The sequence below is a fragment of the Microtus oregoni genome, unplaced genomic scaffold (assembly GCF_018167655.1).
Source record: "Microtus oregoni isolate MIOR12 unplaced genomic scaffold, Mior012 000072F_ref0000427, whole genome shotgun sequence".
Taxonomy (NCBI): domain Eukaryota; kingdom Metazoa; phylum Chordata; class Mammalia; order Rodentia; family Cricetidae; genus Microtus; species Microtus oregoni.
This window is the reverse complement of record NW_024543979.1, coordinates 2,509,189-2,533,836: the sequence shown is the minus strand read 5'-3', so window position 1 is coordinate 2,533,836 and position 24,648 is coordinate 2,509,189. Positions and strand designations below refer to the sequence as shown.

At 45.2% G+C, this 24,648-nt stretch overlaps 1 protein-coding gene across 1 annotated transcript in view; it reads right to left on the bottom strand.

The window, feature by feature from the left end:
* Window positions 1–727: 727 nt before the first annotated feature.
* Window positions 728–24,648, bottom strand: part of Cds1 (CDP-diacylglycerol synthase 1) — a 74,524-nt gene continuing 50,603 nt past the window's right edge. The window contains exons 6-13 of the mRNA XM_041642094.1: window positions 17,698–17,756; window positions 15,772–15,854; window positions 14,464–14,551; window positions 12,345–12,413; window positions 10,978–11,130; window positions 8,924–9,043; window positions 6,729–6,832; window positions 728–3,166 (exon numbers count right to left, since the gene is read on the bottom strand). Of these exons, the coding sequence (XP_041498028.1) occupies window positions 3,037–3,166; window positions 6,729–6,832; window positions 8,924–9,043; window positions 10,978–11,130; window positions 12,345–12,413; window positions 14,464–14,551; window positions 15,772–15,854; window positions 17,698–17,756 (806 nt within the window). The 3' untranslated portion in view covers window positions 728–3,036. The remainder of the gene's footprint in view (window positions 3,167–6,728; window positions 6,833–8,923; window positions 9,044–10,977; window positions 11,131–12,344; window positions 12,414–14,463; window positions 14,552–15,771; window positions 15,855–17,697; window positions 17,757–24,648) is intronic.

Below are 24,648 nucleotides of genomic sequence, written 5' to 3'. Positions count from 1 at the left end.
TCTTCACTGAGTGACCCGGATGTGCCGATGATTCTGCAAAGTACAACACACCTGTACGTGAAGACACCAGGCTGTCAGGATGGCTACTGGTTTACGGGAAAATGTCTAGACCTGACTGCCTTTACACTTGATCTTAGCCAAAAGGCCGAGAAGCGATCTGACTGCCTTTACAGAACTTCATAGGCCCTTTCTCCAAAGGACTGGAGCCTCTCAAAGGAGCTCAGGTGGTACCCATCTCCCATGGGATGGGGTTTGCACCTGCAGCCACTCTTTTCATCCCCCATCCAAGCTAAGCTCCAGTGTTGTTTCCAGAAGGACGCCCTGGGCTACACGGATTAGTGGTGACATTCCAGGTTTGCTCAAGGGAAGGAGAGCCAGCCTACCATTCAAGAAGCACTTAGTCCTACCAGAAAAGCCACAGTCAGAGCAGTTGGTCTTTGGCTCAGCCCTCCCAACCCACCCTTTCCCACTGGCTATGGGCAGCAATGGGCAGAGGCACAATTACTAACGGGTTCCTCCTCATTGGACACAGATCGGGGCCCTCTCATATGTCTCATCAGCAAGGGACAATGAAGCTCACCTTAGAAGTATATAAAATGACACTAGGGGACAAGGGATGGGGCTGTCCAAAAATGAGTGAGAACAGGGCAGGCGGTTCATTTTTCAGATGCTTAAGGAATGCTTCTCCAATGACAAAATGCACAGGAAAGTCAAAATATCATCCATTTTTTATTATTGTTTTTCTATCTCAGTTTCAGTAAAAAGATTCAGAGAACTGATTGACACATATCATAAAGTTTCACCCATGTACAGATTATATACAGTGTTGCTACCATTTCCTTTTCAGTGAACGAGGCGTCACTACCTGCGTCCAAACCAAAGTGTGAGTGAGGAGAGAAGGCTAAGTGAGAGGGGGCGGTCTGTGTGCGCCACCACAAGGAGAAGCCAAACCATGGCTACAAACAGCAGGTTCCCAGCACTGTGGAAGGCGTCCCCAGCTCTCGTTTGTCCCTTACATTCTGCAGCAGCTGAAGTCTCTTCTGGTGCAAATAGAACGCTGACTGGAGTCTGGCTCTGCCGGTGATTGCTAAAATATAGTCCATTTTAATATACATGCTATAAAAGTATACTAGAAGTGTCAATCTTCAGAGCTTTCTTAAAATTGGGAACCTATTTTTTACATGGCATAATGTACACAATCTAAAAGTCTATTTGAGAAAAGCTTTAACTGTAAATGGTCCTAATTTCATCTGTTTAGGAGAATATTTGTACCTGTGAGTAAGCTATGCTTTCCTAATTCTGTCTTGTAACACCTTACCAGTCCCACAGGAATGCGGTAAGCGAGGGGAATCGACTTCGTCCTGAAGCAGCTCAGTGCATCTTCCTATCACAAGGTTTTTGCCGTTTCTCTGGTGCCTGCGACTTTTTATTGTCAACATCTGGAGTGGGAAGTGGGGCAAACAAAAGCAGGGGGTAGGAATCACTTCCCATGTGGCCCGTGGCAGTGCCATGGCTTTCTACAGAAGCAGGACACGATGGAGGCCGGTGCAGCCCCCGTCTCAAGTCACCTAGTAGAGAGCAGACCCAACAGTGACGGCCTTCTCCTTTGCAGGACATACACTGTGTGAGTACGGCACACTTGGTGCCTGGAGGCGAATCCTCAGAACCCAGGCACATCTATAGCAGGAAGGGAATGTGTGATCACTGAAATTCATTTCTAATTTAAACAAAATATTTACTCTTTTCATTACCAAAATATCCTTTACAATGTATCTATTTCTCCCCTCTGACACTGAAGTGGAGAACTGGGCATTTGTTGAGGGTGACCAACAATGCGCGTTGTTAAGATGCTGGAGAGCACATAGCACACAGCCACAGGAGCTGTGTCCAGGGCTGAGAGGTGTCCTCCAGTCTAGTGACAACGTCCGCCCCCCCCCCCCCAAGGAGGGCATGGCATTTGTGTGCTTTCCTTCTCAACGGCTGTAACTTCTGCTTGGATTCCATGACATGATGGGAAGGAGGATGGCCAGCAGGAGTTGGCAGGGGCCTGGGTCTTCTTTCCAGGAGAGGTGCACAGAGAGCAGGAGGCAGCACCTCACCTCAGCAACTGCCAGGGCTCCGCCCCAGCCCCACCCCTCCCCATCCTGGGACTCAGGGAAATCAGTTCCCAGGGAACTAAGATCCACAGGTTACCACCAAGCCACAGGATGACTTTCTGGAGCTTTTAAGGTGCCACTGTCTTCGCTGAGGACCCACTTCTGGGTCTCTTGGGGAGTTGGCTATAGTTTTAAAGAGTTTAGTCAGAAGTGGATGCTGACGCCTGCTTTTGGACAAATCAGTAATGGTACAGGTTTCAGCCTCTAGCCTCCGAATTCTGAAACTACTTAAAATCAGGACGTTTCCACTCAGCAGACTGTTACCTCTCTGATAGTTAGGCAGTCTCATGGAACAGAGTCCAGGAGTGGAAGCCCCTGGGTTCCATCCCCGGTACCATGAGCAAACAAACAAAAAGGAAGAAAAGAAAACAGAAAAAAGTGAACAATCATTCTTTTTCTTTCTTTTTTAATCAAACTCAGCCCTTCAAAATACTTGAGTCTCTAAGAGGAGGAAGCCCCAGGACCTGGCTCCCCACGATGCCTGCAGCAAGCCTGGGGCTACAGAGAGGCATTTCCCAATGTAGAGGTCGAAGTTTGTGCAAAAGAGCTCACCACCAGGCACAACCCTAAGAGGGGCTCAACTTACAGTGTTTGACTCTTTAAAACACAAGTCTCCTAAACTGCAGAATCCAGCATGTGAGGGCAGAGAAGTTAACATGGGAAAACATCTTAGAAAAGAGCGGATCTCTCATGGGCAGGCGCCTGCTACACACTCATCAGTTAGACCACGAGTTTGTTAAATATTCACAGTAATTTCAGAGAAAGACATTCACATCTGCAAAACCTGCATCTGTCACCTCTTCAGCCCCATGCCGGCTCAGTGCAAGACTTCGGAGCTGTTCTGAGAGCTCCTCCTTGGCAGTCCATCCTCTCAGGGAAGCTAGGCCTTCAAGGTGGGCTGCAGGATTCCTTTCTCGATGAGATGTGTCTTCAAGGTTCTGTAGATGTTTAACTGCTGCTCTGGCTGGAGCACCAACAGCTGCTGCAGGACTTTACTGGGATTCGGACCCCTGATGAGGAAGCAAAGAAGACATGTTGGCACCATTTGCACACCGTTTGCACAGGGGGTAAGTGAGCACATACTACCGAGAACCCATCTGAAGGGCTAAGCAACCACTGCCACAGAACTGCGACTGCTCCCACGTGAGCCCCCAGCACTCGTGTTAAGGGGAGCAATGCACCAGGATATCTGAGACTTGAGATGCAAGAAGAGTGAGCAGGCAGGGAGGGAACGGCAGGCGCAGAACAGAGATCTAAGTTCTACAGAAATTCTCTCAAGGGAAACCTGATGAAGGGCAAATCCTCAGGCCAGGAGACACAGGACAAACCGAAAGGAGGGCACAAAAAGAAATTTACAAGTTTTAGCCTCAAAGAGACTTCTAGACCACGTAAAGTACTTTGTTGATGAAATACCCTAGGGGAACTATGATCTGAGAGACAAACCACTAAAGTCCTGAACTATGGATGCACCAGTGTCTTCTTCAAAGTCCCAGGGAAACGCAAACAGCGTGACACCCTCTGCTCTCTGAACGGAGGCCAAGGACAGCGCTGGCCTCTTGCCCATCCACCAGAGCAGTCCACACAGGAGGAAGGGGCCCAGGGAACAGCTACGGGACCAGTCTGCCACCCTCTCTCCTTGGGCTCACTCTTCCAGGATCCCCACTCCAGCCTTTCAGTGTGTCGCCCAGCTGGGGTACACAGAGCTAAGAGGATCCCCAGGCAGGGGTCTCTCCTTCACACCCTGGCTTCTGCTAACACTGCTGCAGTCATGGGAATGCAAATTCCCACAGCCGGGCCTGGAGAGCTCAACACATGTGTACATTCTGTGAATGGTCTGTGAGGCAAGACAGACAAAGCGGCTTATACCTGTAAGCTCAGTATTGGACATACTGAGGCAGAAGGATTTCCATGAGTTGGAAGCCAGGCTGGACTATGTAGTGAGTTCCAGGTCAGTCTGATCTACAGAGTAAGACACTGTTGCAAAAGAAAATAAAAACAAAACTCAACAAGCCTACCACCTTCCTCAGTGCACTTGCAGAGGGTGCATGTGTAAGCAACGGTGAGATCTACTTAGAAAATCCCATTAGCAAAATATGTAGGGTGGTGCAGAATTCTGAGACGCACATTAAAAACAGGTAGGTAAATGATTTACAGTACAGATTTTAAAAACAGAATTGTAAGAAGTGGAAATCCTGGCGACAAAGAAACGTCTTCTATAGAAACATCACAAGAGGCACAATTTATTCCAAGAAATCTTTGACTTAAAACAGTAGCAGCGTAACAGCACTGAGCTGCCATCCCACGGGTCACTTTCGTGTCTCGAGGCAAACAGGCAGAAACCTGTGGTGGCCATGTGCCCCTCACAGTCCAGCTGGTCTTGCTGCATTCCGTGGCATGACCTGGAGCAGCCGCCCACGGAGAAAGGAGCTATGCCAGCAATCTGAGCTAAATGGAAAGTGATGTCAGCAGGTGTTGCCTCCAAATAGGCCAAGGATCTGCTTTCAGCCACAGGGGCATGGCGCAGCGTGTCTGTGCCGCTAAGAGAATACAGGCAAATCCTTTCCTAAACAAAGAGTGTAAATTTCGCCTTCAAAATCTGCCATCTCTAAAGCCTCTGTTGTTGTCTGTTTTATGGATTTCAGGGGCTCGGCCATAAATTACTGATGTCAGACTCTATCAACAAGGAAATACCATACAAAAAGACAAAGAGGGTGATGGGGTCATAAAGAATAAAACAATCAGAAAAGAAAAACACTGTTGAAATGAAGACAGGGAAATGCTTTAAAAAAAAGACCAAGAAATTTCATGCTAGCACTAATGGAAGTGGCCCCAGTGTCCTAACACGCATCGGGCAGGCAGCGAGACAAGCAGTGGCCAACGGAGGGATTCCACAGGGAAACAACAAAGCCACATCACGATACTCCAACACGACCTCGAAAGAGAGGATGTGAACTTAGACGCATCTACCAGAGCAGAGAAAGGAAAGACCTGCGATTGTGGCAGGAGCCCCCTCTGCGCTCTATTAAGGTAACGCAAGCACTCACAACTCAAATGACTGCACTCAGCTCTTAGCAAAACTGCACCCAACGAAGTATCACATCTGAAATTGCATGGTGGCTGTCTGCTCCTGTCAGATGCGACGTGCGCCAGAAGAGATGGTGAGCTGAGCCGTGAAGCAGGGCTCAGACCTTAGGTTCTTCCAACCACACACTGAAACCAGGACAGACAGCAATAAAGAAAGAACAATGGCAAAGTCTTCATTTGCTTGGAAACCAATCAGCATACTTCTAAATAACCTGAGTGTCAGGGGAGACAGTGGCACGGGAATACGAGCACACTGGCACCCACAGGACGAGGACCCAGGGGTGCTAAAGACGGGGTCTGCAGCCTTAGAAAAGAAGCCTAAATCAGCAACCTAGGTGTTATCTTAAACATCTAGGAGAACAAATTAAACTTTGAAAATATAAAGAAATGAAAAAGTAAGTATAAATCAATGAAGGAGAAAAGAAACATACCACAGAGAAAACTAATAAAGTCTTTGAAAAGGTGAAGGAAACTGATGAAAAAGATTGCAACCTCCCTCCCCCCCCCCAAAAAAAAAGATTAATACAAAATTTCTTACACTAGTATGGATACATATTGTTAAGTGTAATTTATAAGTTTCTGAATGTGGGTTTCCCTCTAAATAACTCTGATGAAAACATATTTTCCATGACCTTCTGGGCCCCAGTGGAGACCAGAGAGATCAAATCACCATGGTATGATTGTTGGCTCTCCCATGCTAAACTGCCATTGTAGGGCAGACTGGAAACACTCATATTCTAGTGACAAGAACAGTCAACGATTTACTAAACAGCCGCCTCCTCCACCCCTCACTGCCAGCTGAGACCTTCACTATCACTTCAGGTCCTCCGCTCTCTCAGGAAGGAGCTGTGAGGACAGGGAGGGGATCACTGTGCTCCGTGATGACATGTCACACGCAAGAAGCTCTGAGGACAGAGAGGGATCACTGTGCTCTGCTCTGCGATGACATGTCACTCAAGAGAAGCTCTGAGGACAGGGAGGGAATCACTGTGCTCCATGATGACACATCACAGACACTCCAGCAATAACTGGGCTGAATGAACTGTCTGCTTCCTTAACAGCATTCAGTGCGATGCCCACAGTTAAGAAATGTAATCTGGATGGGTAGTGGTGGCGCACGCCTTTAATCCCAGCACTAGGGAGGCAGAGGCAGGCAGACCTCAGTGAGCTCAAGGTCAGCCTGGTCTACAGAGTGAGTTCCAGGATGGCCAGAGCTACACACAGAGAAATCTTGTCTCAGAAAAAAGAAATGCAATCTGCTTGTATTTTGAACCTCGCATGAGCCACATTAACCGGGCCTTCTAATTGGGTTCTGCTAACTGTCATGGTGTGCTCACAGCAATGACCACTGGATCCTACGACGAGAGCCACAATTCCATTTCACTTGACATTATAAACGACCACTGACAGAAGCAGTCAACTTAAACTAGTGGGAACTGAAAAGAACGATGCAATGAAGCGTCTGGTTCTGTTTTAGTGGAGAAGTACCTTATAAAGCTTGTGATGTACACATGCACAAACGTCGCCATCAGATACTGACAATCGAACCTGTCCATTATCCCGCCATGGCCAGGAATGGTGTTTGCAAAATCCTGCAGAAACAAACATACAAATGTGAAATACACATCACCTGCATCAAATTCTGACATGTAAATGTCTTTTCAGTGTTATAGACTTTATAAGAAAAACAACTTTACTATTAATTTTTTCTAACAAATACAAATAAATTAGAATACAGCCAACAGATTAAAATGTTATTTTTCAACTCTCCACTCACTGTTGAATGATTTCTAAATTGGCCCGCAGCACTGAAATAACACTACATATTAATTAAGTCTAGCACTTTTTCTCATTACTGTAATCTCTCTAAATTATCTCGTTTTGTAACTGCCTGTAGCCCTGCACAGTGAGCAGCTGTGTGGGAGCTGCCTCACTGTCACACAGACGCACACGCATCTCTAACTTGTGTTTATCCAACAACCCCTGTGCCGGAACAAACACTCCAGTGGTAAGCACCCTTCTTTAAGCATTGAGGTAAAAGAAGAACAAAGCATCTGGGTCACTGAGAACGTGCTCATCCATCAGACAGCCTGAGGAGAGGCCAGGTGGTGAGGAGAGGCCAGGCGGTGAGGTTTCTGCAGAAGAGCTCACTACCCAAACCCCAGAGAACACAAGTGTTCTTGTGAACATCTGGGCACTAACACACAAGATACAACAGCAACTGCACATTCAGATATAAAAACAAAACAAAACAAAAAAACTCTCCCTTTAATGAGGAACCTTAGAGACCATTAAAAAAACAAAAAACAAAAAAACACACTGAATGGTGGTGGCACATGTCTTTAACCCCAGCAAAGGCAGGTGGATCTCTGTGAATTGGAGGCCAGCCTGGTCTACAGAGCGAGTTCCAGGACAGTCAGAGCTACACAGAGAAACTCTGTCTTAAAAAAACAAAACAAAACAAAAAAAAAAAACACCACAATCTAGATACCTGTGACTAATTTTTACCAACCTATTTCCTCCCTTCTCTGCTCACTGAGGTGTGAGGGAGCCCCAGTAGCCTGATCCCACTGCAAGGGAGGACAGGGCTGCTTCCCAGCCTCCCCCACAGGGAGGGAGCATCCTGAGGCCAGGGACCCTGCAGGCTTTCTATATTACCTTGCCCCGACCACAGCACCCTTGGCAGGGCAGAGGCTCCCCGAGTTCATTTACTTCCCTGATGCTTCCCTGATGACCATCCTAAGGTCCAGGGTGGTTTCCAAACGCTGTTCCCTAACAGCTGCTCGGTCCTGGCTCCCTTCTTTTTTTTTTGTTGTTGTTGTTGTTGTTTTTGTTTTTCAAGACAGGGTTTCCCTGTGGCTTTGGAGCCTAGGAGCCTGTCCTGGAACTTCAGCGAGGCCTCCCTCCCTGAACTCACGTCAATGCTCTTCCTCGGACGTCTCAGTAAGATTTATCCTCGTCCTCTCTTCAGATCTCGGCTCCAATCCCACCTCTTCGGAGCACCGTTCCCTGACCAGCACATCTTCCCCAGCCATTCTAACCCTCAGTGAGCAGATGTACTTTTACCTGGCAAGGGAGGGCGGCTGTGATGATAGACTTTAGGATGACCCTGCTGTACTAACTTGTGGGGATGACTTTAAGTGTCTGGACCATAATCAGCGAACCAACTCTCACAGATCAAATCCAACCCACAAGCGGGTCTTACAAACAAAAGTTTTAAGACTTTCACGGACATGTCTGTGGTGCAAGCTTCATACTGCAGCAGCAGTGTTCAGAGCTGAACCAACCGTAGAGAACGTGCAAGAGTGTTCTCTCCAGCCTGACCTGACAGATTCTACCTAACAGGAGGGGCAGTTCCGGATCCAAATGCTCCTTGGCAGAACTGTGGGACTGGGAGATGCTAAGCTGCAGATGGCGCACTACTCCATTCCTCAAGTCTGAAAGCCACCCCAGCACTGAGGGACACTCCATCTCCTGAACAGGATAAGACACTTCAAAGGAATGAATATGGCATCACCAAACCTTCCCCCCCCCCCCAAAAAAAATAGACTCAAACCAGCCAGGCAGCATGGCTGTGAGGTTACACGGACGTCAGGGGCTCAGTGTGGCCAGTGCGAGCCACAGCCCAAGGACAGAGAGCTCCTATTATGCACAGAGACTGCAGCAGAGAATGTGAAGCGCACCTTGATCTTAAAAGCTCTTTTGAATCCGCTGGCGAAGAAGCCTCCAAATGGGCCAATCAGCGATGCAAACGTTGACAACGCAATGCTATGTATCTGGAAGGGATACAAGCTCACTGTTTCCTGAGGAGGAGGAAGGAGAGAGGACCAGCTGCTTTAACACTGTGCTTACTCATGTCACCTAACCCAGGAACATGGCAGACACAGGAGGCTGAGACAGACCATGACTGAAAACACAGCACCATCGGCAGTCTCCATGCCCCGTGCAGGCTCCCTGCTCAACACCCACAGTCTCCATGTCCCGTGCCGGCTCCCTTCCCGGCACCCACAGCCTCACCACCACACCCACCACAGTCTCCATGCCCTGTGCCAACTCCCTGCCAGGCACCCACAGCCCCACTGCCACACCTGGTAGAATTCCAGCTCAGCCAGGGCTTAGGAAACACAGTTGTGTGGGAAACATGGGAGATTCACACACACTTCGGTTCACTCCACACTTGCTCTCTAGACCATAGTATTTTGTTCTTATAAGCATAGGATTTATTTTAATTTTATATTTTATAACACTAATTTTAAACAATGAAATAGCAAGAAGTTGTCTTTGTCGCCAAAACTAAGTTGAAAGCTATGGAAACAAACAGAAATAAATATTTTTTCTTTCTTCCTTTTTTTGGATTGCTTTTTCAAGACAAGGTTTCTCTATGTAACCTTGGTAGTCCTGGAACTTGCTCTGTAGACCAGGCTGACCTCGAGTGCTAAGATTAAAGGTTTGCACCATCACTGCCCGGCTCAGAGATGAGTTTCTTAATATACTGTTAAGGGGTGGTGGCATGCCCCTGTTATTCTATACTCTGTAGGCTGACACAGGAGTACCTGGAGTCAAGGACCAGATGGGGTTATACGGTAAGACCCTGTCTCAAACAAAACAAAGCCTGTCAAAATGGGCATAAACAAAATTATTTCAAAAGATTTAGAGAAATCATCTGAACAGAATTTTACATTCAAATTATCTGAGGGTATAGCTCTCTTTCCCCCCGGAATTAACTATGAACTAAAAGCAGCACAAGACGGATATGGTCCAGGAAAGACGTTCAGTCCACAAAGTTTTGGATCTGTTCTCAAAGAGCAACATCGCTCCAGACTTAAAGACTGGTACGAGCCCAAGCTTTGTAGGATGTAACAGGAAGCATGGATGGTTAAGAAATGTTTAAAAACAAATAATGAGCACTCAAAGAGATAAGTTATTTGTAGATGTTTCCAAAAGCCCGTGGCTGTGAGCTTGAAGTACAATGTACATACGCACAGATGTGCACAGTTACTGTATGTCCTTGTTTGTTTTCTGCTGCTATAAAGGCAGGGCTATTTGACTTACAGGTTACAGTCACCTGTAGCAAGCCAAGGCGGGAACCTGGAAGGAACCCTGCTTGCTGGCTGGCTTCTCCTGGCTTGCTCAGGGACTTTCCTTACACAGCTCAGGCCCACTTGCCTAGGGACAGCACCAACCACAGTAGGCTAGGCCCTCCTCCAGCAATTATGAAAATGCCCCACAGACAAGCCCACGGGACAATCTGATGGAGGCAATCCTTCCCAGGTAAAAACTAACCGGCCTACTTTTTCCCACTCTAATGATGTAACAGAGTCTACTGTAGAACAATCTGGGGGATGACATCTCAGGTGCTTTAAATGGTGGCAATGGAAGGCTCATTTCTAGATTTCTGTATTAATAATGACCCCGAAAAATCAAGGACTCTTTCAATTGATGAGTCTCAAGCTTTATACTTCCTCAAATCATATCAGTAACATTCATTTGTAAAAATCTATTTATTTTTAACTTTTATTTATATTTTAAAATAATTTTTAAAAATATAAACTGCTATCAGTATTTAAATCATTATGCAAATAAATCCCCAGTGTATACACATATGCTTGGAAATGTTAATAGCCATTTGATGTTTAAGATGACAAGCATACAACCCACTTCCACATATTTGGAAAAAAAAAAAAGAACCAGAGAACGAAGGATCCCCAGACACACCGGCTAAGCCATTCACTCTTACCCTTCTCAACACTGCCTTTAGGAACGGAGGGAGGGAGTAACTCTGAAGCCGGAACAGTTCTGACGGCTCACATTCTGTCACGAAAGAGTTGACATCGCTTCGGTACTCCACTGGGCACACAAAGTACTGGTGTTTGGACAGCACATAGGCAGCCTGAAGACCAAAGCAAGAATTTGTGAGATAGTGCCCAAGCCAGAGGAAGCCAAGTGCCAGAGCACACAGCCAGACGCCAAGTGCCTGTGCATCGGCATTTGGCTCTACCCAGAGTTAGGTCAGGATGGTCCCAGGAGAAACTGAAAAACCTTCAGAGAACAAAAGAATTTTCGAAAGCAGTGAGATCTCCATACAACCTCAGAAGGGGCGGGGCTGATGGGATCTTAAAAGAGCCTTACAGGAGATCTGACTTTTCAGTGTTCTAAGTACGCATGCACTGTATGTGCCCCCATGCCAGGGGCCTGCTTTTGGAGTCAGTTTCCCCCTTTCTCTCTTTATGTGAATGCTGAGGATCAAACTCGGGTCCCCAGGATTTATTTGCACAGAAAGGGCCTTTACTCACAGAGCCATCTCTCCAGGCCAAGAACTTACTTTTTAAAAGTCTGCATAGTTTCTCTTAGCAGGGCCTAAGACAGCATGGTAAAGGAGTGAATTATAATGATACAGACTGTGCGGGGGGCTTACTGCACATAGACTGTGCTAACTTCACACTAGACAAACAGTGCACAACAGTGCGGGAGAAAGGCACTGCCCCTTGCCAGCCCACGATGCCATGGGTGCAGTTCTTAAAATTAACCCTCCTCAACCATGGCAATGGGAGAGAAGATAAAACATCTTGTTCATCTGATTCCATTTCTCCCCCGGCCACTCAATCCACTGTTTTCCTCAAGAACAGCAGAAATTCAAACATGCCACTAGGAAGAGATTCCAATGGCTTGTGCATAGGAATGGCAAGCAGTGCTATCACTATGGGGTCTTGTTTAGATTTCATGGGTGCAGCTCCCTGGCAAATATGAAAGGCACTATCTTGTAGGAGATACCTTGCTTCTCTGGTTCTAACAATCTTTCCTCCCCATCTTTGAAGATGTTCCCTGAGTCTTAGGTGTAGGGATGTATTGGTGGAGATGGGTGGTCTGTCATATCTACAGTTAAGTGTGGCTCTCGCTTTTCATCAAACAAGTTATTTTTGCGGCAGATGGAGATCATCACAGAATCCATACTAATCATAAGGCAGAGAATGACTATGGGTGCCTATTTAATAAGTTTTAATAAACGTATTACTAGCATTTTGTGGTTTTGTAGGTTTAGAAAAGGCTAAACCCTAGCATGCGTTTTCAGAGTATAAATAAAAGTAAAACCCCAGTAGAACTCACAATGAATCCAAATATGACGGTGGAGAAGAAACCGCCAATGAACCCTTCCCAGGTCTTCTTAGGAGACAGCTGAAGAGGCCGGAGAAGGTGGAGGGTTAGTACACGTACTCCTCATATGCTCCCCAATGCCCCGTGCATCTCTTCCCTTTGCTCTCATTTGAACAGCTCAAACTGCAGCTGTCCCCTGCACGGTCATGACTGACCTGAGCGAGCGTCACCTAACACGGGGCACCCCCTCAAACGTGTGGTGTACTGTGATATCTACTCATCCTGCTAGGTAACCTCAAGTTCGTTCTTTCTTTCTTTCTTTCTCTTTCTTTCCTTCCTTCTTTCTTTCTTTCTTTCTTTCTTTCTTTCTTTCTTTCTGCTATAAATTCAATAGCGAAATAATTTCCTCACGCCCTGCATGCTTCTCTTAGAGTGAGATTATTAGTCATCCCATGCAAACCAATGCTGACCCGCCGCTGACCACAAGGCACAGCCGCGCAGCAGTCCAGGTGGTCTCGTGTGTCAGGTAGGCCGAGCAGACAGGGTTCCACTACGTAGCCCACTGGGTCTAGAATTCGCAACCCTCATGCCTCAGCCTCTCCACTGATAAGGTTATAAATTTGTACTAGCATGCTCAGCTCAGTCCTAATATGCAAGATACATGAGATTTCCTTCATGTATTCAACACCCACCCCCATAATCGACGTCTACCTTTAGGTAGAAAGGAACAGATTGTGCTCTGAGAATAGATACTGCGTCTGTTTCAGTCTGGCTACTATTTCCCAGTCAATGAGACATTCAGGGAGGAAAATCTGGAGGGAAGTCTGGAACTCAGTGGGGTAAGGGATAGGAGAGAAAACTCAGGAGCTGTGGAATAACCACCCTACCCTGCCAAGGAAGGTAAGCGTTCAGATGCATATGACTCAGGGGGAAGGAATGGGTCACAGCCCTGGCTACCTGAGCTCCTTGTAGACTATTTAACTTGGAAGTTGAGAAACCTCATTGCTAAACTAGCTGGCAGCAATGGTTTCTTAACAAATCTGGTGACAGTTTTGCCACAGAGAAAGAACCAATGCACCTTCTCCTGGGAACAATTCTGTGTCTGTACTGGTGCCATCGAGTGGGCTCCAAGTGTCTGCTGATTACTTAAGAAAGCGTCGAGCTGACTCACACCAGATCATAAGTGAATTGCCCAACTTCCTGGGTATATCATACAAATAATCTCCTTTGCTGAAATCACCTGAAAGGCATTCAAAACCAGTCCCTAGGATTCCTGCACGGGTCTCAGTCTCACGAGGCATGTTAGTTTAGAGCTCGGCCCACGCGAGCATGGAGAACATGCTGACTTGTTCTGAGCAGCAGCTTTAGACACAGCTCAGAGATGCATACTTTGCATGTCAGCAGCCCACGAGAGGAGAGCTGAGGGAGCACTGTGAGGGGCAGGCTACCCACACGCTCCCCAGGAGCGGCACACTTCATCACAAGGCTCCCAACAGCACAAGGCTAATTCAGACTCCAGCAGTTCCTCCCTAACAGCTTCCCTCTCAGCCAAGCAATGTCTGTGTGAGATCCTATTAAACACTCGGCTCAGTGTGGAAACTGAATCCTACGTAAAGCCCCAACATAAAAAGCTCTCTTAAAAAAAAAAAAAAAGTCCAAGGAAAAGGTTGGATTTCTCATGAAGAACTGGTTTTTCTTGCCCAAAATGAGATCTGAATAATCTAATTCATACCCTTGCCTCCACTGTCCATAAACAGAACCAAATCAAGGCAAAATGGCAGGCTGTTCACATGTGCTTTCCTCCTTGTCTCAACCTCTTACCACTGGCTTTAGATCCTCCAGTCTTTTACGTAGATGAACTTGGGAATCTTTGGAGGACAGTACATAAAGACTGTGCGCCTTGCTCTTTTAGGAAGTTTAGTGACAGCATAGCTAGCCACGGGAATGCTGGGAGTGGGTTAAAGAAGTGAGCAATGAAGATGAGCCCACACAAGCAGGGGAAAATAGAGTTGGGTCCCCATGGAGGACCCAGCCGGACACATGACAGCAGAGGGAACTCCTGCCCTCTCCATGGCAGCGCTCTGTGGCCTGTAAGCCTGTGGGAAGGGCGTCTGTCTAACATTTCCATTACCTTAATTAAGGGAGTTCTTCCAAAAAAGAATCCGAAAAGGTAAGCAGTGATGTCATTGCAGATGACGCTTGATATTGGAACAAGGAACCTTGAAAAGATTAGCAGAGAAAAGTCTGTGTGGTTAGACAGCAAACGCTTATCCCCTCCACAGCTCAGAGTGAACCCACGTTACACCCTTTAGCTCACACAGTGGACAGAGCAGAGCATAGCACAGGGCAAGGCCTAGGAGAAGCAGAAAATACCACACATGCTCGCTCCTTTAGCCAGGAGACGAAGAAAATCTATCTCTAAACTTAGAAAACGCTGCTAAAGAAACTATTAAATAACCAATCTCTACACACATTTACATTTTAGTTTTGTAAGGAACTTTTCAGGAACTATCGCCTCTCAAGAAGAGCAGCCTTGTGAAATGCAAAACAAGTCACTTGTGCAAGCAGAATCTAAAGTGACAAGCTCATGCCAGGCTCTTAATGCAAATTCTCCTTCGGGAAAATTATTAATCTTACTTCAATTTTAGCTTATGTCACATGCTGATAACTTTGCAGAACCTATTTAAATAAGCAACATTTCTCCCTCAATTGAAAGGTTTTATATGATATCCATCCCTAAACTAGAGTGTTTATACAAACACATGGGCATTTTAGTAAGCTGTCAGGAGGGTCAATTTATCCTGGCAAACTCCAGTTAGCTATGAATGATTCTAGTTGCTGACTTTGCGATGGATGTGGAGAGGTAAGTCTCGTGTTCACAGTCTAGATGCATGCACAGAGAATTTATTAAGCCTTTCTCCATTCCCGTTTGTTTCTAATTATGAATCTGGATTACTTTTAGTTAATAAAAAATGCTGTCTGAATCTGCAAAGCCCAGTGCTGTGGAGCACCCAGCTCTGCACACACACGGTCTAGAAGCTTGTTCCTTCCCAGAGTGGAGCAGGACCTGCCCAAGTGTCCCCTGGAGAAAAGGCACTTCTCCAGCCTGCTAACTGGAAGCCAGATCCCACCTACTTTCTGCACTCCATGTAGATAACATCTAACCTTTGCTTTTAAAACACAATGCTGGGGTTTGTTAGCATCTGAAAATGGAACTGGGTTTTGGGGAAGACTTTCTGCATTTTGCTTGGAACTAGAAGAAAGGGTCTCCAGTCACTGGATAGGCATTCTGTGCTGGGTTGTGAAACAGTAAGAGTCAGTGAGATAGCAAGTGGTCTCCATGCAGTAGTGGAAACCAGAAAGCTACTGCCTGGCCTTAGGGAGTTTAAAGGGCAACACATGAAAACAGAATGCAGAATAACACAACATAATCCCTTACCATATCATGCCTTCAAACAGATTTTGGATGACAAGATGTGACTGAGTAACGGTTATCAGTAAAGTGACATGGGTCCATGCGAACTGTCAACAGCCCAACAACACAGAAGTTAGCAAACGTGACTCATCAAACAGCCAATTAGCAAGAGCGATTTTGAAACACAAGTTTTCTGCCTTGACTTCTGATCAAACTTTGTAAGATAGGATCATACAAACAAAACAGTGTGGTTAGTAAATTACACTCTTCACATTGTCTACTAAAACCCTGAAATAACAAAAACATTTAGCAAAATTATTTTAATTTATAGATAAAAGGAATGCTAGTATCAGTGAGACATACTATTAAGTCTTTAAAATCACAAAGAAATAAGGCGCCATCTTGGAGCACTCTGTTGACAGCATCGCTGTGGTGTGAGGAAGCAGTGCTGGTCTCTGAGAGCACCATAGTTAGCATGCTGAAGCTGCAGTCTCTCCTGAGTTTCCTGACAACCTTCCCTGCAAAGAGTTATTCTAACTTAAAATGCTTGAAACCCTCAGGATTCAACTGCCTTTACGTTCCATCTTTTCATGCTGAAAGACGATCTTTCTAAGTCTGCTCAATGACATGATGCAATTTCAGAATTTCAAAGCCCTGTTCTGTTTCCCTCATCAAGCCCGCTTGGCCCTCAGCCTGAGGGTGGGCTGTTTTAGTGACTATAGTATAATTACTATGAGCAGAATGTGAACCAAAAAACAGTCATTCTGTGTACTCATCAGATAAACTGGTTTGGCAATTAGGAAGTGATTTTTTTAAATAATTCAGATTTTTATTTACTCTTAAACATTATTTATATTTTAACACGATATTTTATGTTGACTGCTTTCTTCTAGTCTACTGGTATACACTTAAAGGAACCAAGCACTTTACAGTAGTTACATTACAATACACCCTTTTTTCCAATAGGCAACTGGCCCTATTATACTGCACAGCTGGCCCTCTACATACAGTTAATCCTATACCCACAAATCCAGGAACCACAGGTACATGAATCAACATGCACACTTTTTCTTTTCTTGTCATTATTCCCCAAGCAATAACTATGTGCACAGGATTTGACTATGTTAAGTCTTATAATTAACAGAAATGATGTGAGGTACAAAGGAGGGTCCAGTGGACCACTGAGAAACAGAAGGCGCTCAAGTGTGCAGAGTTTGTCATTCACAAGGGTCCTAGAACCGTGTTCCTGACAGGAGGTCTGGTTATTTCCAACCAGTCTTGATGTTCTTAGATCTCATTAAGATTTTATTCTAGGATCACCTGAAATTATAAATGTAGAAAACACTACAGATTTCTTAGCAATAATAATTTGTGGAATGTCTTCTTAAAGAAACGCTCAAGTGGGAAGCATGAGAAACGCCTTGCTGATTCCGGAGTTGCACCTCTCAGAATTGCATTGTACTTTAGACTTGTAATTAGCTCCACTTTAGGGAAACGAGAAGCTCACTGTGGATCTTGCTTCTCTCCACCGAACAAACTACCTGAGGGCAACGATGACTATGGCTGACCATAACCACCACGAAACCACATACTCTGCACTACGCTGAAGCCAACAGCCAGTGTTCAAGGACACCTTCAATACGTGACACAAACTTGCTAGGCTTCAGCAACTATCCCAGAGATGAGTTCCCACAGTCAGGAAATTCAAACTTATCATTTACATTATTTCCTTTGAAAATACCTAAAAATGTTTCAGGAACACTTTAGGGACAGTTGTATATTTTAAATCTCAAAATCTTTTCAACTTCAACATTTCGTATCTAATGAACACATAAAAACCCTGATAAATTCTTTGGGCTCGGGTAAGACATTAACTAGCTAATTTGACTGTTATCTCTTCACGTACAGGAAGAAAGATGAATGCAACTATGGAAAACTGTTGATACACACCATGTAAAACTGCAGGCGGTAGTGTTTCTTCACCAAGCTCAGCACGAACATGCAGAAACCTGTTCAAAAACACAAGACAAGCTATGGGATTCTGCACGGAGTATAAAATCCCTGAACACCCCCCACACACCCAAAACCAGTTTCCTGCACTTCATCCAAGCATGTGTCAGTCATCACTCAACGACCTCTCCTACTTTTCAGAGAGCATCCTAAGCAGTCTCCTGAAGGAACAATTGTGAAATCTCCCACGTGCCAGACATATTCCATGGGAAAAATTCAATCACTGTCTCCTACATTAATTAAATGAATTAGTCCCTTGCTAATATGGAAGCTGGAAAACATATTAGGTTATCAATTTACCAAGAGCAGGCTGACAGGTTAGTGGCTGAGTGTTTACCTAGCATGTGGGGGGTGGGGTCTGATGTTTAATCTTCAGCATAGGAAATTCCACTACATAAAATGTCCATTGATTGAGAGTATTACAGAACGTGTTCAGTGTCCATGAAAATGAGTAACTATGGCAGCTAATGCCCATTGAGCATGCTATGTTCTTAACTCCATCTAAGCTTTTACGTGTATTAATCCAGTCCTTCCGATACCCTTGATGTAGCTCTCCTTCACCATCACCACTTCACTGTAGGCAGAGACTATACTTGCTTTTCTGGCTGCCTAGACCCGAATAATCACATAGAAACTGTATTAATTACAACACTGTTTGGCCAATGATTGTAGCGTGAATATTCCTAGCTAGCTCTTACATCCTAAATTAACCCATTTCTATCAATCTGTGTATCACTAAGAGGCTGTGGCCTACCGGAAAGGTTCCTGCGTGCCCTTTTCCTTCGGCAGCTCTCTGACTCTGCCTACTCTCTCTCTAAATCTGTTCAGATTTCTCACTGGCCAAAACAGTTTTCTTCTTCAACCAATTATAGCAACACATATGCAGAAGGACAAGCTACATCACTTCATGAATGAAGAAAAAAGTTTTGTCTCTGCACTGAGGATTGCAGAAATAAAAGAAATGTTTAGATGCTCCTGGTTAAGTCATGTGGTTCCGTGGAAACTCAGGTGGCAAGAATAACTTGTAGTGAACAAAGACTGACTTGAAGTTTCTCACACCAGCAGTGTACATACAGTGAAACATGTGCTTTGAAGTCACTTCTCACTTCCCAGTGTCTGACTGTGTCACATACATTCACTGCGATGAAGACATGCTACAGTACCCAACTCAGGGACACTCCCCACTCATACACTAACACGACGAGGGGCTCTCTCAGAATACCAGTAAGCTTTCAGACACGCTGCTCAGAGGTGGAGACTCAAAATGCATGAACTGAGTCTGGCTGAGATAAGCCGCCATGCGTTCTGCAGTGAGCTCAGAGTGGACCTGACACAGAAACTGAGTCCGTTATCGACTGACCTGTACCACATGAGACAAACACTCGGCCTTGCACTCTGTGCTCAGTTCACCAGGCAGGATAACCAAGGGTGCATATCTCCACAAGTGGGGAATTGGCCTCTGTCTACTTTTGATACCTCACTCTACATGTCCACTGCAAAGGACTGCAACAAAATACAGGCGATAGGGAGCTAACCAGAGTTCCTACTCCTACTTGTCACTGACAGGATCATTGGCTTGCTGGACTACAAAACCAGGAGGCCAACATGCTTTGATGCAAGCATGCAAAAGCTGTAACAATATTCACGAGATAGGGATAGAACTAAGAACATGAAACCCATGCTGCTTCAGCTGCCAAGTGTGTGAAAGTCTGGTTTTAGACAGACTGCCTTACGTTTTCCTTCTGTGATGACGAGATTTTGTTTTCTTCATTGAGAATTTTGTGTATGGATGCAGTAGGTACTGTTTCGCCTTTCTGACTCCTCAAATCCACGGAAGCCCACATGCAGAAGCCTGGCACTGCAGCCATTTCTACCACACTGCACAGAATCAATCCCAAATGCACCAAAGACCTCACTCAGAACTACTATAAGGAGCGCTCTCTGAAAGCGACTTAGTTTGCTTGGGTACTGAGGCCAAGCATTGACAAATGGGACCTCACAGAACTAAAAATCCCATACAGCACAGGAAAGAATCAGTCAAGGGAAGAGGAAGCCCCAGAGCAGAGAATGTGACAACTCTTCACCTAATGAAGGATTAATACCCAAAATATACAGAAACTCACAAATAGTCCTGAAAAATAAATGGCCTGATTAAAAACTGAGCCGAGGATCTGAACAGATTTCTCAAAAAAAATAAAAATGGATAAGAAATATCTCAAATGTGCTCAAGATCCTTGAGCAATTAGGAAAATGCAAATTTAAACACTGAGGTTTCGCCTCACTCTAGCAGAATGGCTAAGATCAAGAAAACAGAGGTGGGTGTTGGTGGCACACATCTTTAATCCCAGCCCTTGGGAGGCAGAGGCAGGCAGACCTCTGTGAGTTCAAGGTCAGCCTGGTCTACAGAGTTCCCAGACAGCTAGGGCCGTTACTGGGCTGTAGAGAACCCCTGTCTTGAAAAACTGAAAAAGAAGGGAAGGAGAGAAGGAAGAGGAGAGGGAGGTAGGGAAGAAAAAACAGCTGACAACAAAAGTTGGTGAGGGTATAGGAAAGGAGAACTATTGTTCTTTACTGGTAGAGCTACAAACTGGTGTAGCCGCTGTGGAAATCAATGTGGAAAATTCTCAAAAGGCTAAACTCAATAGAACAGTGACTAAGACATCAAGTTTATCTAAAGCTAAATATTTTTAAAGAAAAGCATCCTTTATAAAACTAGATATGAAAATCATTATCATTCACAACTACATGGCTATGTGAATATTTTACACTTAAAACATGAAAGTGTACATATATAACCTAGTAACTCCAGAGTTAAGATAATTTTTACAATTGGATTCATAGTCATACCTTTTCTTGACTGAAGAATATTTAAATAGTTATGTTTTCAATTAAAATCACAGGCTTTATTAGATGACTACAGACACCAGCATTCACTAAAAAAGCCAGTTAGTTTTTACTAACTTGTCACCTGGAAAGAAGGGCACTTAACTGAGGAGCTGCCTCCATCAGACTGGCTTGTAGACATGGCTGTGGGGCATTTTCTTGATTAATGATGGATGTGGAAGGGCCCAATCCACTGCAGGCAGTGACACCCCTGGGCAAGTGGTCTGGAGTAGCAGATCAAGCAATGGGAGCAAGCCAGTAGGCAAAGATCCCCCATAGACTCGGTTCATCCCTTGCCTCCAGGTTCTGGCTGTGGCTTCCCTCAGTGATGAACCATGATCACGAAATATAAATCAAAGAAACTCTTTCTTCCCCAAGTTGCTTTTGATCAGTGTTTTATCACAGCAACAGAAAGCACACTAGCATAGGTCCCTAAGCCACTCAGCTATGATGTAACAGCTCTCAATGTAATTATGTGGAGCGGGACTGGCTGAGCTGGAGGTGCTGATGCAGATATGACCATCCTGCATTCCATCCCAAGCACTCCCAAGGTAGCAGTGAGAGCCGGTTTCCAACCAACAAAACAAAGTCTCTATAGCCAAGAATAGAAGCAGATGAGATGGCCGAGCAGGTAGTGAAAAGTTTAGGAAAAATTGAGATACTGGAAAAGCCCACAAGACACAATACAGGAGATTAGACACAATACAGCAGATTTCAGAAAATGAGTTAACAGTTTAAAAACATATCAAGCATTCCAGGTGCAAGATACAAAAAAAAAAAAAAAAAAAAAAAAAAAGTGAGACAGTCACAAGCATTACAGAGCTTACCGTCCAGCTGAAGAGATGGAAAATGGAAAAATAATTGTTTTTAAATTTTAATATTAGTGATTAAGGACCCAGTAAACATGTGGTGTCAACTCTGAACCGGCCACGAGGAGGAGCCTGGGTTTGAACACGGTGCTTACCAACTTCCTCCTCATTCTTTTTATACTACTTGCCAAAACTTCTGGCATCATCTTAGGTAACTTCAGAGGCACGCTGCACTGTGTGGTAGAGTCACACCCTAGACTACGGCTGAGCTGTGCACACAAAGGTTAAAGAAACAGGTAGTTCAGACACTGATACACAGTCATGGCAGCTGAATGTGAGAAGAAAAGCTGCCAAAGGAGACTGATCAATTACCTAAGGATTTTACAGAAACCAAAACCACCACATATAACATGTAAGCAAAACAATCCTTAGCTAAGATAATACACGCATGACTGTAGCTACTGATGTCCTTTGGGGGGTCAAGCACCCCAAATGTATCAACCGACATCACAGAACTTGCGACCACATGTTTGCTCTCATTCCTAAACAGCCCCAACCCAAGTCATCAAGCCTGGGAGACAGTGCTCTTTTTTATGCAAATCTAGTCTCTGTGTACTATTTCCAGTCTTGCTGACTTTTTTTCTTTGCTTCTTAGTCAAATTCTCTTTGTGACGAGATTATTTAATGTCAGGTCAACTTCGAGATTCTACTCAGTGAGTTGTCTTGTATGACAGGAAGCAAGTCATTGAACTTCATGGCCTCTGATAAGGTGGACAGACCCAGAGATAGCTACATTTTTTCCAATAAAATATAATGTCAATGAATCAGCATAGGCTGTCTTTGCTTTTTACATCCGCTAGGACATCTTTGCAAAGTCCTTTGGTCATGGCAATAACCCAGCATTTCCCTGCGCCCCTTCACACTGTCGTGTGAGCATACAGATAAATGAGCGGCAGGGTTCCTATCTCCTTACACCATCTCAAAGTCCAGCTCCATCAGTCAGACTCATAGCACTGCTGGCGACTTAAAGACTCATCAGCACCACACGCAAAGCAGTGAGGCCGACGTGACAGCGCTCAAAAGCCTCCCGTGGATCCACACGTTTTCAGCTGTCTCATCATTCAGCAAACACAAAAGGAAACTCACTGCTGGGCTCTAAGAATTGACCAAATGAGAGCCACAAGCATTGAGAGCCACGGAGTTGGACCAAATAGTTCCCTGCTCAATCCAAGCTGCTGTGTGTGTGTGCGCGTGTGCGCGTGTGTGCGTGTGTGTTTGTTTTACGGGACTATGACAATTGTCTATCTCCTAGGATGACACGAGAGCTTTCAGATAGCTACATGGGTAGGAACTGGGCAAAATGCAAAAGGCAAATGTTAATTCTTACAACTAGATGTGGATATATAAAGATCTCGATTTGAAAGTATATCTTAGACCAATAACCTGGGACCCGGAGCAATGTTTCTTAGACTGTCATAAAATAGTGGCTGGGCTCCAAGGACCAGCTAACTGTTCACTGTTTAGGTGCTGAGTATAAATCTGCAGGGCACAGGCTCTGCCTCCTCGCTCCTCTCCCTGCTAACTGCTCCCAACCCATTTCTCACTTAGCCACAGACTTTGCTTTTATCTTCTCTTGGTGTGGAAACCCCATGTGGCTTCCCCGGGAGAAGGACAAACCCCTTCCGGGACAAAAAATGCTTCTCGAGACACAGGTAGGTACCAACTCTCCGGGCTTGGACATGCCATCTTCTCAGCTCTGATCCCGGCTCAGCCAGCTAGTCCCAGGATGAACAGCAGAGACCCGCCTACTCCTCACTTTTCATGGCACCAGACACCTTTTCTCCAAGCTATCCAAGGTGGTCCAGCCCTCCTCCTCTGAGCAAGGCCTTCTCTTCCTGCTTCTGTTAATCCTACTCATCAATTCCGCCGTGAATTGGGGCATTGAGCCTCACAGGCTTTACACAGGGTTGGGGTCAGCAACTGTCCCCCATGCTGTCAGTGCCGCCACACTGAGGACTTGAATGTTTGTTCAAAGAAGAACCAGTGACTTTCAAATGAGCTTTGTGAACACTGCCCTATTACCGTGCGGTGACATGTCTGGTAGAAATCAGTACATCATGGGGAAAAACAACCAATGGTTATTTTATGAGATTCTAAACCTTTCACATACAGAACAATCTGTAGAAAGTCTAACAGAAACAACAAGAAAATCAATTCGCTGTCTGTCTTTGCTCGACAGATGCTATTCTCAAGCATGAGCTACAGCCACCAACAGTGGGAAGGGCGGAAAAAGCAGCCTTGTATACATGGACTTGTGCCTGGTTGGACTTCAAGCTGCAGTCTGATACAACTACAGATCAGGAGACACTGGTGTGGGTTTAGACATGGTACTATACAACCATCTGAAGCTACATTAACTGGAGGTGATCACATTTCATCTGTCTAAGAAAATAGGTGACGGAAGATAGGAAAGTAGCATACAAGCTTGAATACTCTGAAAATAAGAATAACTTTAGCAAGTCCCTGGAGACCGGAAGTAAGGCTCCAAGGCATCAAAATGATCTTACTGAATACTTCTTTGTTTTTCTGAATGTTTACTACAAAGTATAGAGTATATATTTTTTTTTAAAAAAATCCTATCTTTAATAAGACTGTTTTAGAGTCTTGGCATGGTTTTCATTTCTCCAGTCTCCCATGGAGAGGTACAGACCAGGCCCCGGTCAGCAGCGGGCACAGGTACAGCCTTCCCACACTACTCAGACTCCACTGACTTTAGGAACTTTGTTAGAAAAGCTGGCTGTCCCTGGGGACAGCCCACAGGACTGAGAACGCAATGGGCTCTGTGAAGACCGGGGAAGAAGTCAAATCAGGTTGAAGCTCAGTTGAGCATGCACGCTCATTTCTATTCGGCCCAGGCAGTCCACGCAAATGCCACCGAAGAAATGAAGACCAACCGGAACCAAGAGGATGGAAGGAAAACATCGCCAGACTCAACAGCAGACAGTATGGATAGCTTCTGTAGTCCTGAGACCACAGGGCTGGCTGACGGTGTGCTCCAAAACCAACACCAAAGGTCAGTGGCGGCAAGAGAAACATCAAGGAAAAGGACTGACGGCAGGAACAAAGCCCCAGTCATGGCGCTCATCATAAGGGCACCACGAACATAGGAACACAAAGCGTTCTCCTCTGTACCATCTCA